Source organism: Protopterus annectens, chromosome 10.part0 (assembly GCF_019279795.1).
Source record: "Protopterus annectens isolate FY-2018-M chromosome 10.part0, PAN1.0, whole genome shotgun sequence".
Classification (NCBI taxonomy): domain Eukaryota; kingdom Metazoa; phylum Chordata; order Ceratodontiformes; family Protopteridae; genus Protopterus; species Protopterus annectens.
In genome coordinates this window covers 1,153,415,595-1,153,429,394 of record NC_056744.1, presented here as the reverse complement: position 1 = coordinate 1,153,429,394, position 13,800 = coordinate 1,153,415,595, and the positions used below count along the sequence as shown (strand labels likewise).

The following is a 13,800-nucleotide window of genomic DNA, read 5'->3' as shown; positions in this document are numbered from 1 at the left end:
TAAAAAGTGTACACACCCCTGTTAAAATGCCAGGTTTTTATCATATAAAAAACTGAGACCACAATAAATCATTTCAAACATTTTCCCACCTTTAATGCAACCTATAACATGTATATTTCAAATGAAAAATAAACAAATCTGTTAGGGGAAAAATATAAAACATTTACAATACGCTGATTGCATAAGTGTGCACACCCTTAAACTAATACTTTGTTGTGTGCGCACACCCTTAAACTAATACTCTGTTGAAGCACCTTTTGATTTAATTACAGCACTCAAGTGTTCTTGGGTAGGAGTCTATCATCATGGCATATTTTGACTTGGAAATATTTGCCCACTATTCCTTGCAAAAGCACTCCAAATCTGTCAGATCTCTTGTGCACAGCTCTCTTCAGGTCACCCCACAGATTTTCTATTGGATTTAGGTCTGGGCTCTGGCATTCCAAAACTTTAATTTTCTAATATTCTAATTTTCTTCTGGTGAAGCCATTCGTTTGTTGATGTGGATGTATGCTCGGGGTTATTGTTGTGTTGAAAGGTAAAATTCCTCTTCACCTTGAGCTTTCTAGCAGATGCCTGAAGGTTTTGGGCCAAAAGTGACTGGTATTTGGGACTGTTCATAATTCCCCTCCACCTTGACTAAAGCCCCAGTTCCAGCTGAAGAAAAGCAACCACAAAGCATGATACTGCCAACCACCATGCTCCACAGTGGGGATGGTGTTCTTTTGGTGATGCGAAGTATTGTTTTTTGTGCCAAATGTACCTTTTGGAATTGTAGCCAAAAGGTTCAACCTTGGTCTCATCAGACCATAACACATTTTCCCACATGCTTTTGGGAGACTTGATGTATTGTTTTGCACATTTTAGCTGGGCCTGGATGTTTTTCTGTGCAAGAAAAGACTTCCGTCTTGCAACCCTACCCCATAGTCCATACATATGGAGAATATGGGATATTGTTGTCACATATACTACACAATCAGTACTTGCCAGAAATTCCTGCAGCTCCACTACACAATCAGTACTTGCCAGAAATTCCTGCAGCTCCTTCAATATTGCTGTAGGTCTCTTGGCAGCCTCGCTGACCAGTTTTTGTCTTGTCTTTTCATCAATTTTAGAGGGAAGTCCAGTTTTTTGCACCGTCACTGTTGTCTCATATTTTCTCCACTTTTTGATGACAGTCTTCACTGTGTTCCGTGGTATATCCAACGCTGTGGAAATTTTTTTGTACCCTTCGCCTGACTAGATACCTTTCAACAATGAGATCCATTTGATGCTTTGTAAGCTCTCTGTGAACCATGGCTTTTGCTGTAGCAGGCAACTGAGTAAATGTCAGGAAAATCCAACTAGGACAGCTGAACTTTATTTGGGGTTAATCACTGTTTCTTTAATTGATGGCAGCTGTGTACCCAAGAAGACTGAATGCTGTAATTAAATCAAAAGGTGCTTCAACAAAGTGTTAGTTTAAGGGTGTGCACACACAGCAAAGTATTAGTTTAAGGGTGTGTACACTTATGCAACCAGTGTAGTGTACATGTTTTATTTTTTATATTTTTCCCCCTAACAGATTTGTTTGTTTTTCAACTGAATTGTACAAGTTATAGGTCACATTAAAGGTGGGAAAAGTTTTGAAATGATTTGTTGTGGTCTCACTTTTTTATATCACAAAAACCTGGCATTTTAGCAGGGGTGTGTACACTTTTTTCATTCTATATCCACTGTATAATGTAAATATGAAAAGAGTGACATGAAAAACTACAGGCTCATAACATTGCTTTAAAATTCCAATAGAATAATGGAATCATGGAAATACTTAATTTGAATGTCCTGCCAGAGAAAAACTATGGGAATTAAGGGAGAACAATATTAATCAACATACATAAATATACCTACTTTAACAAGGGTCTATGTTATATGTTATAACAGAGAACGATCAAGAGATCGAACGCTGTTGTATTGACCACAAAAGAACGAACAGCCAGAAGAGCAAATTTTTTTCCCAGGGAAATAATTCGCTGTCCCCCCCCCCAAAAAAACCCCACACTAAACACTATTTTAAGTGGTGGGATTCACCCCCCCCCCCCCACAGCCCACTACTTAAATACACCAACTCCGAGATCGCACTACAGTGCTGAAAACGGGAAAGTGACGAAAGCGGCCAAGTGACTTTTTTCCCTGGGAAAGAATTTGTTTAAAAGCCACTTCGTCATTTTGCGTTTTCGACATTTACAGTTCGACGAAGACGCATTCAACATAATGCATCTTCTTTCTTCTGACAGGAACCCCTTTAACAACACATTTACTACAACCTGCAATCAAATCTTTAACAGCAATGTTCTATACACTAGGGCAAAGGATTGCAAGTAAACATTTTATATATGTTTCTACTCTTAAATGTCAAGTTGCACATATTCAACTCACTAAATATTGATCCTCTTCTGTCAAATCACAAACCACTGAATCACTGGAACAGGCACAGCCATGGGTCTATCAGAGGATAGCATTTCCTGAAAACCTAAAATTACTCAGCCACTTGCCATACACCCATATAATTGTTCAAATGCCTTTGATCCTGTATGTCTTCAAACATTATATATCTTACAAGATGTGCGACTTGGGGATACTTAGAAATTTAACTTGATCTCTAACTGGTTACAGAAGAGACAATGATATGGTTAATGCAAGTGGTACAGGAGTGAATAGCTGACTATGAAACAAGGTATTTTTCAAAGGGATCTACTCTATATTTTTAATATATACACATAAAGGAACATTATTAGTGACAATTGGATAATTCATGAAATCTATACAGATGACATTAAAGGTGGAAAAGACAGTAACAAGTGCAAACGTCAGCATATATTTACAATCAGTTCTGGCCAACACACATCATAGGGATTGGAGTTACAAGTTAAAAATAAGTGTTAACAAAATGAAGTCTATGATTGTTAGTGTGAAAACCAAAACATCCTACTGGTTTGCTGTCAAGCATTATAAATTATGACTGAATTTAAAGATTTAGATCTAGAAGAGTTCCTCAGTGCAAATATGTTCTGATTCTGGAAGACTTGCTCTCATTGTAACCGATCTACTTCGGTGTAAGGCCTAGCTATAAAATAACTTACACTGGGGGCCAGACTCTAAAATGCCTCCTCTCAGTGTAAGTGGTAACTTACCCTGATAGCAAGTCTTTCGGAATCAGGCCACTGGTGATGGCTAATGGGAAATTGTCATTTGACTCCCCCAAAAATGTGATTTGTAAAAACAGCTTTAAAACAATGGGAGGCACATTAAGACATCTGTATTAAAGGAACACAAATGTAATCAATTCTTAAGGCATCTGTATTAAAGGAACAAATGTAATTAGTTCTATCAATCTCTCTAGAGCAAAATCAAGAGTATAGCGGATTCTTAATATCACTAAACAGGAAGGGAAATGTACATCACCACAGCTCTCAAGCATTCCTGATTTGACAGACTGTTCCTGATTTTGTCTCATATTTTCCTCTGATCCTCATAAAATGTTTGATTTTCTGGTAAATCACTGAGGACTATAGACAGTCAATAATGTCAAACATTAAAGTTTGGCACTTCTTATTCCTCAGAAAATGCATTTGAATGCAAAATCTTTTTCTAAGAGAATTGGAGTAATATTTTAAAAACTTTCCATAACTTTGGGGATTTGTCTCGCATTGTTTCTAGCTTTGTCTCTGATTCTTGACCAAAGTTGAAAGCTATACCAATCTAAAAGGGCTAACAAGGTCACCATTAGGAAACTATAAAATATGACTGGATTATCTTACTTGAAAAGGCTGACGCAACCAAGCCTATTTTCACTTCATCCAGGCAGACAAGACAGGATTTGTCTATAAATTCAAGGCTAAATTTGACTGTAGTTTTGTGTGTTTGGGTTTGAAAAGGGATTTTAGGAAAGACAAATTAGGACTCAGATGAACAATGAATAAGAAAATAAGAACAATAACATTTTTACCTGAGAGAAGTTCACTAGATTAATTTATTACTTCAATAGATAAACACAAGTAATAACACTAAACATTTTAAGTAAAAATGGACTTGTGCTTGCAGGTGAATAGGTTCATAGGTAGTTATTGCGCTTATAGGTTCATAGGTGTTTACTAGGCTAACAACCACAATGTCCTTTTTAAGCCTAGCAATGCATCCCAAATCTCTGACAAGTTCTGATACCCTTGACAAGTGTAAGCAGGGGTTTGGGAGATGAACCATTTACAGGTTACCTGTGTCCATTAGAGAGAGGTGCCAAACCAGGAATGAATTTCCAGTTTCACATCCAATTGTCCAAGTTGCACTTGAATTGGGTTAAGGTGGAACTCTACTTCACATGGATGGGGCGCCTGTTCCATAGATGCTGTAGACTCTGGGATATATAGCTATCTCTCCAGCAGGACCTATTTATATCACAGGCAAGGTTTAAGTCTTTAGAATGGGTAATTATGGTGCTGTTTGTTTTCTGGATATGCAGGAGGTCCATTAGAGTGGGGTCTGACAATGCCCTGTATGCTAGGCATAGATCTCCCATCAAATGCCTGTGGGAGACAGAATACAGGGATAGGGCCTTGAGGCGGTCTGCGTAGGACATTTTACTTACACCCTGTATTCTTTTAGTGAGGAACCTCTGTGGACACTCCAGTTGTTGGATATGCCTGGTTAGGTAGATACCAAATAGGGCATTGTACTCAATGATAGGTCTGATGAATGAGGAACGATCCAAGGACTGATCCCTGAGGGACTCCACTTGTGACTGGCCTCTTTGTAGAGGTGGACTCCCCAATTCTAACTTCCTGGGTCCTGTCTGTGAGCCAGATGACATACGGGTTTGTAGCCAACCTCTTGAGTTTGTCAACAATGCCCAAATGGGTTACTATGTCAAATCCTTTGGCCAGATCAAGGTAGGAAGTGTGAACAATTTTCCCTCATCCACTACTTTGATGACCTTCTCAAAGAAGTCCACCAGGTTGAGTAGGCATGATCTGCCCTTGATGAAACCAAACTGGGTTGGGTCCAGTGTCTGGAGGTTTACTACACCTCTACTAATCATCTCCATGATCATTCTTTCCTGCCTTTACATATAAGACTAGTGAGACTTACGGGTCTGTAGTTTCCAGGGTCTGTAGATGGACCACCTTTGTGCAGAGGAATGACTGTTGCCTTTCTCCATTCATGAGGCACAAAACCTGTTTGGAGGTTACAGTTAAATGGTAATTCCAGAGGCCCTGATAGGTTTCATGCTATTTAGAAGGCATCCTGGGATATTGTCTGGGACCACTGATGCAGTGTTCTTGGTCTTAGAGAGAGCATTAAGGACCTGTTCCCTAGTGATAGTAAGGAGAGTTATATATTATATTTCCCAAGGGAAGGTTGAGAGGGAGAGAGGAGTAAAGTTGCAGCTGAACATATCAGCCAGGAGGTTTGCTATATCTTCTGGCTCAGTATAGGTGGCTCCATTTACAATGAGCTTTGCACACAATTGTGTACTGCCTTTGAGGTTGCGGACATAGCTAAATAATGCTTTGTGGTTGTCCTTGGCCAGGGAGGCCAAACTTACCTCAAACATGGCTTTGGTAGACTTTATTTGTCCTCTGAATTGTTTGTTTAATTTGATGAGAGTGCTTTTATCCTGCTGGGTGCTGCACCTCCTAATTTTTGCCATGATTTTCTTCCTCCTGTTATACAGCCAACTGGTTTTGTGATTCCACCAGGATGGCTTGTTTTTTGAGTTAGTTCTGTATTTCTTCCTGGTGGGTACAGCTGCCTCTATGCAGCTATTAACATGCTTGTTCAGGGTTTCTGTAAACAGTTCTGTATAGGCGGCAGTGTTCTCAGGGTTTATGGGGGCTTGACATTTTGCCAGGTTCTCACATAATAGCAGAAGGTTAGCCTTAGTATAGTTCCTAAATATTATGGTCCAGAAGACCTTTGCAGAACCTCACCCAATTTCCCAACTGCCCAAAGCACTGTATTTTTAAAGGATTTGCTCAAGGTCACACAGCAAGCAGATGAAGGTTGAAGGAATCAAACTCTGGACTACAGGAAGAAGCCTGTTAACAGCTAATAGCCTTAAATCCTCTGTGGCAACTGCCACACAAATGCTACTAAATTTGTAGTCAGGCTTTGGGCTCTGTCCTTGTTTTAAATCTAGATCATTTCCAATACAGGCATGCAGACATTTCTATGGTAAAGGAACGTGAGTACAGGATCAGTTCATCTTAGACATTTTGAGCTTCAAGGTCTCCTCATATGAAGGGTCATCTTGAGGGGATTTAAAAGAAGGACAATTGACTCATTAACCTTCTTCTTCTCCATCTTACAGAGAGTGGCCTCCACACCTTCAGACTCCTTATAGCCTCAAAGGAATGGAGTCCAGCATCCTAATTATCAACAGGTTTAAGCTCACATATCTTTAGAGACCTAAACCTTGTCACCACAATAAACAGAACATGCTGGAGGGATAGATTCCTGTCCCAGAGACTTCCCATACTCTGGAACAAACTACCTATCTATATCAAACAAGGCTCCTCATTAGCACCCTTCAAGAAAAATCTTGACGAGTGGATGGGAGATAGGAAATTCACCCTGGGGATCACTTCTGTGGCTCTGCTTGACAGGGGCACAGGAAAATAATTTTCCTGGGTGGCGAAAGCCAGGGTACCTTTTTGGCTAGGCTTATAAAGGCCCTAAGGCCACTAGCCTAGTAACTACCTATGAACTCGTACCCAGGTGACCATGCAATTGAGCTTATGGAGTGCTGGATAACAGGGAATCCATTCACACCTACTCTGGGTAACTGAGCACTGGCAACAGGCCATATTCCCAAAGGTGCAGTCCTGCATCTATTACTTAAGTTTCTACCAGACATAAAATATTTGCTTGAAGTTTACTCTGTGAGCCCTGCCAAATAACAAAACATCCCCTTTAAATGCAGCAAACAGACCCTGCTGGGCCTGCAGTAAACCACAGGAAGGGTCACCGTGGCCAGCTGCATCTCCGCCCCTTAACCAAACGACTTATAAGGCAACAACCCAGATTCAGATTTGTAATTCTCAATCTCTGTTTGATCAGTCAGCATTTAAGATGACTACTTCACAGAATACACCGCCCAGTGAGTAAGCCACTCCTTCTCTAGTCCCCTAATCATTAAGGTTGCCACCCATCCTGTTATAAGTGAGACACTCATGGGTTGAGGTACCTTATTCCATTGCCCGCTGTACAAAGCAACAGGACTTCAAAAGTTCCTCTTTTCGATCGCACTGAATCATCATGGAAAAGCTCCAATTACTACTGGCTTTTCCACAGTGTCGTTCGTCTAGTCAGGATACAATAGATAAGTCTTCGTGTGTTCTGTTCAAGCAGCTTTATTATGTACAAACACATCATGTTAGAAGTTTACTGACTTTAACTTAGGTAACTTATATACAAACTAGCTATTGCATTCAAACACGCTCATTCTCTGGCTGCACTCTCAAAATGACACTGGGAACAGCATATGTCTGCTACTTATATGTGCACATTCAGTCCTTGATATGCTTTTTAAAGAGTCTATATTATATAGACGAAGTTTCAAAACTTCGAACCTCACATGAGCGAATTCATTTGAGCGAAGTTCGAAACATCGACTATATAATAAAAAAAAAACTTACTTTACTGATCTGAGCAGGGGGCAAGCCCACCTGCACCCCCCCACCCCCCTACTTAAATATACCAACTCTGAGAATGCACTTCAGTGCAGAAAGGGAAAATTTCCCATTCTGCGTGTGAAAAGCAGTTGACTTTCACCTTAGCCCTTTCCGATGTTCGATCATATGATGTCGACCATCTATGATTCAAACATCGGAACGGTCGCTCATCTAATATAGACCCTTTTTTAAAGATACAGAACATACACTCTGTTCTACACACAGCAATTCAGTTACATCACCAACCGAGACCTGCAGGCAGAGCTATTTCCTGTTAGGTCTGGGTGCTTTAAATCCTGCAGCAATTGGCTGCCATTCATGAAGAGGTTGGGGATTGGGACAGGAAGAGCCCTACAAAGATCATGGCTGTAGATCAGTTTGTTTTTAGCAGTTCTACAGCCTCTAACCAAACTAAGACTGAAATTTGTCTTTTTTTCCTAACAGCCGAGCCGCTCAGCCAGCAAGCAAGCCAGCCAGCCAGCCATTCAGCCAGCCAGCCATCCCGCCATCCATTCATCCAGCCAGACAGCCATTCATCAATCCAGACAGCCATCTATCCAGCCAGCCACTCTAGCAGCCAGCCACTCAGCTAGCCACTACAGCAGCCAGCCAGCCACTCCAGCAGCCAGCCAGATAACCACGCCAACAGACAGTCAAGCTAGAAATTCTAACAGAGAGCCAGCTAGTCACTCCAGCAACCAGTCAGCCATCCAGCTAGCCACACCAGCAGCCAGCAAGCCACTCCAGCAGCCAGCCAGCCACTCCAGCAGCCAGTTAGCCACTCCAGCAGCCAACCAGCCAGCTAGCAACTCCAGCAGCCAGTCAGCCAGCCAGCTAGCCATTCCATCAGTCAGCCTTTAAAAGCAAAAGTGTGTGTGTGTGTAACTTTTTATTTTTTTGAGGGGACATGTTCATGTAAGTTTAAAATGTGCTGTTTTGCGTATAGTGCGAATATGGCCGTGCTGCTGTTGAGCCTGTTCTTTACTGCATTGTTGTGCTGGGTAAATTAGTGCTATAGGTTTATTTCTATCAGAACAGTCACGGGTAGTGTAATATGTACAATTTAAGAGTTATTTTTTTGTTTTTTTAAACAAATATAACTGTCTGTTTAATATGAGTAGTCTTTCTTCTGTAAGGTTTACTTACCGTTACGTCTGAGTAATATGTGGTTTTCTGCAGTAATGCTTCACTTTTAGTGTCAAAGCTGCATAACTCAAATGGTTTGTGATATTTCATTATGCTGCAATAACTTCACACTGTTGTACCCGTAACTGCATTTTCTTCACCATTCCTCTGGTAATGTCATGGCAGAGGGTGTGGCCAGTGTCATATTGGCTACACACCCATGTCCCGCTTTGGCCCATTTAAAAGGTGGCAACCCTACTCATCATCTTCCAAATAAGAGGACTGGCATGGGATCAAGCCCTCACTAACTGAGGAGCACTTCAACAACTTCTGTATCCACAGTGCCATTTTGAGAATGGATTTACTTCCATGAAGGCTAAAATGTGTTCCATTTCCTGAGCCTTAATCCTTATAATGGTGCTCCAGTTAATGGCAGGGCCTCTGTGGTGAACCATCCTGCTGATCCCTGTATAAGGTGCTTTCAACCAGCATCAACCTTCTGGCAATAAAGTAGGCTAGAATGTTTTCACTCTGATATTTGTGGGTGGCAGGATTTAATTACTAACACTTACAGCAGTGTATAATGTCATGCATCTCCTCAAATCAATACACATAAGGTCAGCATTGATCCTGACTGGTAGTTGGGCAAGCACACACACATTTGAAAGACACTATCTAGGAAAGCAACCATCAGTGAAGGTCAGCAGCAAAATTCAAACTGTGAAACTGTGAGAACTCAGGGCTCAAGAACAAGATGAATCTATACAGTTAACAGATCACAGCACATACCTGCATCAAGCAAGAGAGCCCTTGAGCATGGTATCTTTTGAGAAAAATAGAGAAGAGGAACCACCCAGCATTAGCCATCAAGACAGTCCCCAGTATTACATCAATACAAAGGCTGCAGAGAACATACCCGCAGTCCAAGCTCACTGTTGCTGTAATCCACTGGCTGGCAGAAATAGCTGTAGCCTGCTTTAAATGATGTGACCTGAAACTAAAAAAAAAAAAAATCAAAATTAATGATGCCTATCATATGTTTTCTTACTCAATGCAGTAATGTTACTAGCAATTTTTTCTCTCCTTCTGCATCTTATAATTAAGCAAATGCAACACTTACATGTATTTGTCCTCCAAATTGCAAAGAACTGGGAATAAAAATGAACTAGCACAGATGAAAACATGAAAAAGAAATGCCCACTTTACACATATGAACTATACAGAGGTTCATGGCTGCAACATTTACTTTTTAATTTAATTATTTGTTAGCCAGGATAATATGATTCACAGAGGAGCAATTTTAGCCATATCACAGTACCCTACATAAGAATTAAATCCACAACAACACTTACACTTGCAGATGGCAGCTTTAATCATCATAGGAGACCACATCATTTCATATTTAGTAATATAATTCCACATTTACTATCATCAATCCAAATTTGGAAGTTACATATTACAACACATGGTTATACCTTTTGTAAGAATATGAGGGTTCTGAACTAGTGAGTTAGTACTCATTGAAACACTTTCTGTGGTACCATGTTGTAGGGCTACGCCACCAGTTCCTTATGCTATCTGTTCTGGGCTTAGTGTTCGAATATTTTCTGCCATCTCTCAAGTAACTCACTAAAACAAGAATTTATGACATTAAGCTACCTCAAAGACGGACTAGACAGTTAAATTAATAGTAATGAATGTTGTTTAGGAGTGTAAGTGGTGCTACGTAAGTTGAAGATGACTTCATGACTTCTGCAATTATTATTTAGTTCTGAACATTTTATTTGTAAACAGTGCTTTGTGCTCTGAATAATAAAACAGTGACACATTTAATACCTGACCTAGACCCACACCATTAACTGTATGTGCATTAGAAGTGCTGGGTGGTTTAGGTGAGGAATGATTGTTTATTCACAAACACACACACAGACACACACACAGACCCCCCCCCACACACACACACACACACACCAAGAAAGGAAAGTGTCTGTTTCTTTTCTTCCAGTGAAACAGAGAGAAGAAAGAACTTCAGACCACCATCTGTATACCTTTTGGACTACCATTTATTGTACTATGATATCTCAAACAAGTTTATAAAGGGAAAATGGGAGCTACATCAATAAGCTGAGGTAAGAATCCCTTATTTAAACTCAAACTACATACATGTTGTTATCACAGTTCCTGAATGATTCATGTGAGAACAGAAGAAAAAACATTAGAACTGCTAAAATAAGTTGTTCCACTAAATACATATTTTACAGAAATACTTAATTTGTAGGCCACTATTGGTAAGCAGGAGTGTAGACAGGAACTTCCATTTTATATTCTTTTGTGTTGTTGTTCTTCCCCTTCACCTTGTATAAGAAAAAGTATACAACATTTCCAAAGTCAGACCCTCTGCATTTAGGAATAGACTCAAGGTATATGTGCCTTTCATAAAAGGTCTAATAATGTGAAATGCTGAATACATAATTACACTTTTTTTAATACTGTGAGGTGTTAAATACATAATCAAGCTATTGTTCTTTGTTAAGTGCAGCGCATGGATTCTTGGCTATGTATAGTTTTAAGACTTTGGCCATGCTCTAAAAGCTGTCCCAGCTTAGCCACATTCTTGTGGTCAGACGCACAACTCTCAATTTTTGGATCACACTTTGTGTCACAGTCTGAAAAGATGGCAACCCTACCTTACAAAGGAAAGCCAGGCTGGAAATGCAAGCAAGAACTCATCAAATCAGTACCAGCTTTGCCTATTCCAGGATGGTGACAGGAACCCCTTGGGTATGAACGCACAAAAAGAGTCATTTTATTTACTTTTAATCTAGTACTCAGTCATATAGTTCAGACAGAAGTACACAACCATTGCTATTATATCTTCTCTTCTGTTTCTGCATAGTTAGTTGCAACTTCTCAAGCTTCATCCTTGAGTTTATAACTTGCATCCAACAACCTCTCAACAAGGAATAAACAGCAATGCTACTAGTACATGCCTACATTATTACTTTTATATATCTATGGAGAGATGCTGTTATTAATAAAATCAAAAGCAACTCAAATATTGTAACACTGCTTCAGTATATCATGGAATGTTGTTATATTGCTTCAGGTATGTAAATAAAGCAGCAACATAACTTAGAATGAAGTATCAAAACTGAGTCTATAGTTGTTAACATCACTTTTATCACCTTTTTATATACCGGTGTTATATTACAATGAGCTGTTAACGGTGCCTGTTTGCAACTGTTTGTTAAATATTAAGTGTATTATTGGTAGCAAGTTATTTTAAGGTTTCAGTAACTGTACGGCGGGCACCGAATCAGGCCCCACAGAAGTAAATTCTTTAGTTTACTAAATGCATTCTCTATTATCCCCAAGATATAATAGAACTAATTGATTTGTCAGGAATTACAACATCAGTTGATAAGCTGTCAAAATTAGATTCAACAGTTAACACTGTTGTGTAATGTTGTAAATGGGTGTGCTGTGTTCAAAGGATCTTGTATTACATTGGCATCTGCTTTTATAGAGTTTACTGGCTAATAAGAATTGTTGATGCTGTTGCTATATCTATAAAATTCTTATTATTAGTGTGATGATATGAGGTATTGCCAGCTCTACCAAGAGAAGTAGGGCAGTGGATGTGTAACATATGCCAGCATAGCTAGTTGGAGTTTTGTAAAGAATTATATGGTATTTGTATGTCAAACTGATTTGTACAGATGTTTGCGTTGAAAATGTATTTGTAAAGCTGCTTCTATTAAAAATGCCCCAACAGGGGTCCTGCTGGACAGAAAAGAAATACACCTGTATGTCAAACTGTATTACAAGAAAACAGGTTAATCTCAGTACATTAAGTCTGAAATTAAATTACCTGGTTTAGGCTATAAAGACTGTATCTTACAGTTCTGACTGCAGCCAAAGATGAAATGTCTGTGAAAACCAAGACTATGAATCCTACTGTATTGTCCTTAGGGGTGAACTAATTGCTACCCTGGAAGGGTGAAAGTTTTGAAATGGTTTTATAACTTCCAGATGATATAACATATCTCAGCAAAGCTCTATCAGTGTGTATGGTAACACCTATGTGCTAGATTCTGGTTCCGTTTCTAGCAAAGGGGGTAGTGTGGGAACCAGAGTCAGATGACCAGATGTATGTAATGTCATTCTATAATCCAGCACTGAAATAATGGTTTAATACTAGATGAGACAGAAGTCTGAGAGCAGTCTGATTTTGAAACCTCCTGACAAAGAAGGAAGACCACTCACCTACATAATCTTGCCTTGCTTTGGCAAGTAACCAGGGAGTAGTAATTCTTTAGATCAGTCAGGAAAATATAGTAAGATTAGATAAGTACTATTTTTCTGCAGCTGTGTGAATCTATCCGTGTTATTTTTAATATTTCCTGTGACTAAAACTCTACTGTTTATTGTAAATAGATATTCAGTATTTTCATGTTCTTTTATTATTTATTATTAAATATATCTAAACTCTTCCTTATGGCTAGTCTTTAAGAGAATATTTTAACCTTTGAGAGTATTTATATTTATTTGGTGACACTGTAGCCATTTCTAAAAGCCTTGCTGCATTGGTCAAACTACCATTTGTATTAGTAGCAATCTTCCTCAGTATAACTGGGTACCCTTGTAAGAGCCTTAGAGTAGCTAGCTTTGGAGTGTTCTGGTGACAGCAACTAGTTTATTATATGGGCAGAGTGGGCATAGCTGGTAAATCTGTGCCAGGTGTCTCTGTGTGTCTGTGTGTCTGTGTGTCTGTGTGTGTGTGTGTCTGTGTGTGTGTGTGTCTGTGTGTGTGTGAAAATCAAATTTGAAAGAGTGTGTGTCGGCTACTTGGAGTAGGGACACAGCTCTGGTTTCATGGAGAGGGTGGAGGAGGACTTGGCTTGAAATACTTGGTTGAGGACTCAACTCTACAGCTGTGCCAGTGGGGAGTCTTACTGGGGGCCTT

General features: G+C 39.6%; 1 protein-coding gene across 5 annotated transcripts in view; it reads right to left on the bottom strand.

The window, feature by feature from the left end:
- The window catches only part of LOC122813528 (elongation of very long chain fatty acids protein 4-like), a 442,023-nt gene that overhangs the window by 331,316 nt on the left and 96,907 nt on the right, over positions 1-13,800 (bottom strand). For all 5 annotated transcript variants that reach the window (XM_044085897.1, XM_044085895.1, XM_044085898.1 and 2 more), the window contains exon 4: positions 9,751-9,831. In XM_044085897.1, the coding sequence (XP_043941832.1) occupies positions 9,751-9,831 (81 nt within the window). The remainder of the gene's footprint in view (positions 1-9,750; positions 9,832-13,800) is intronic.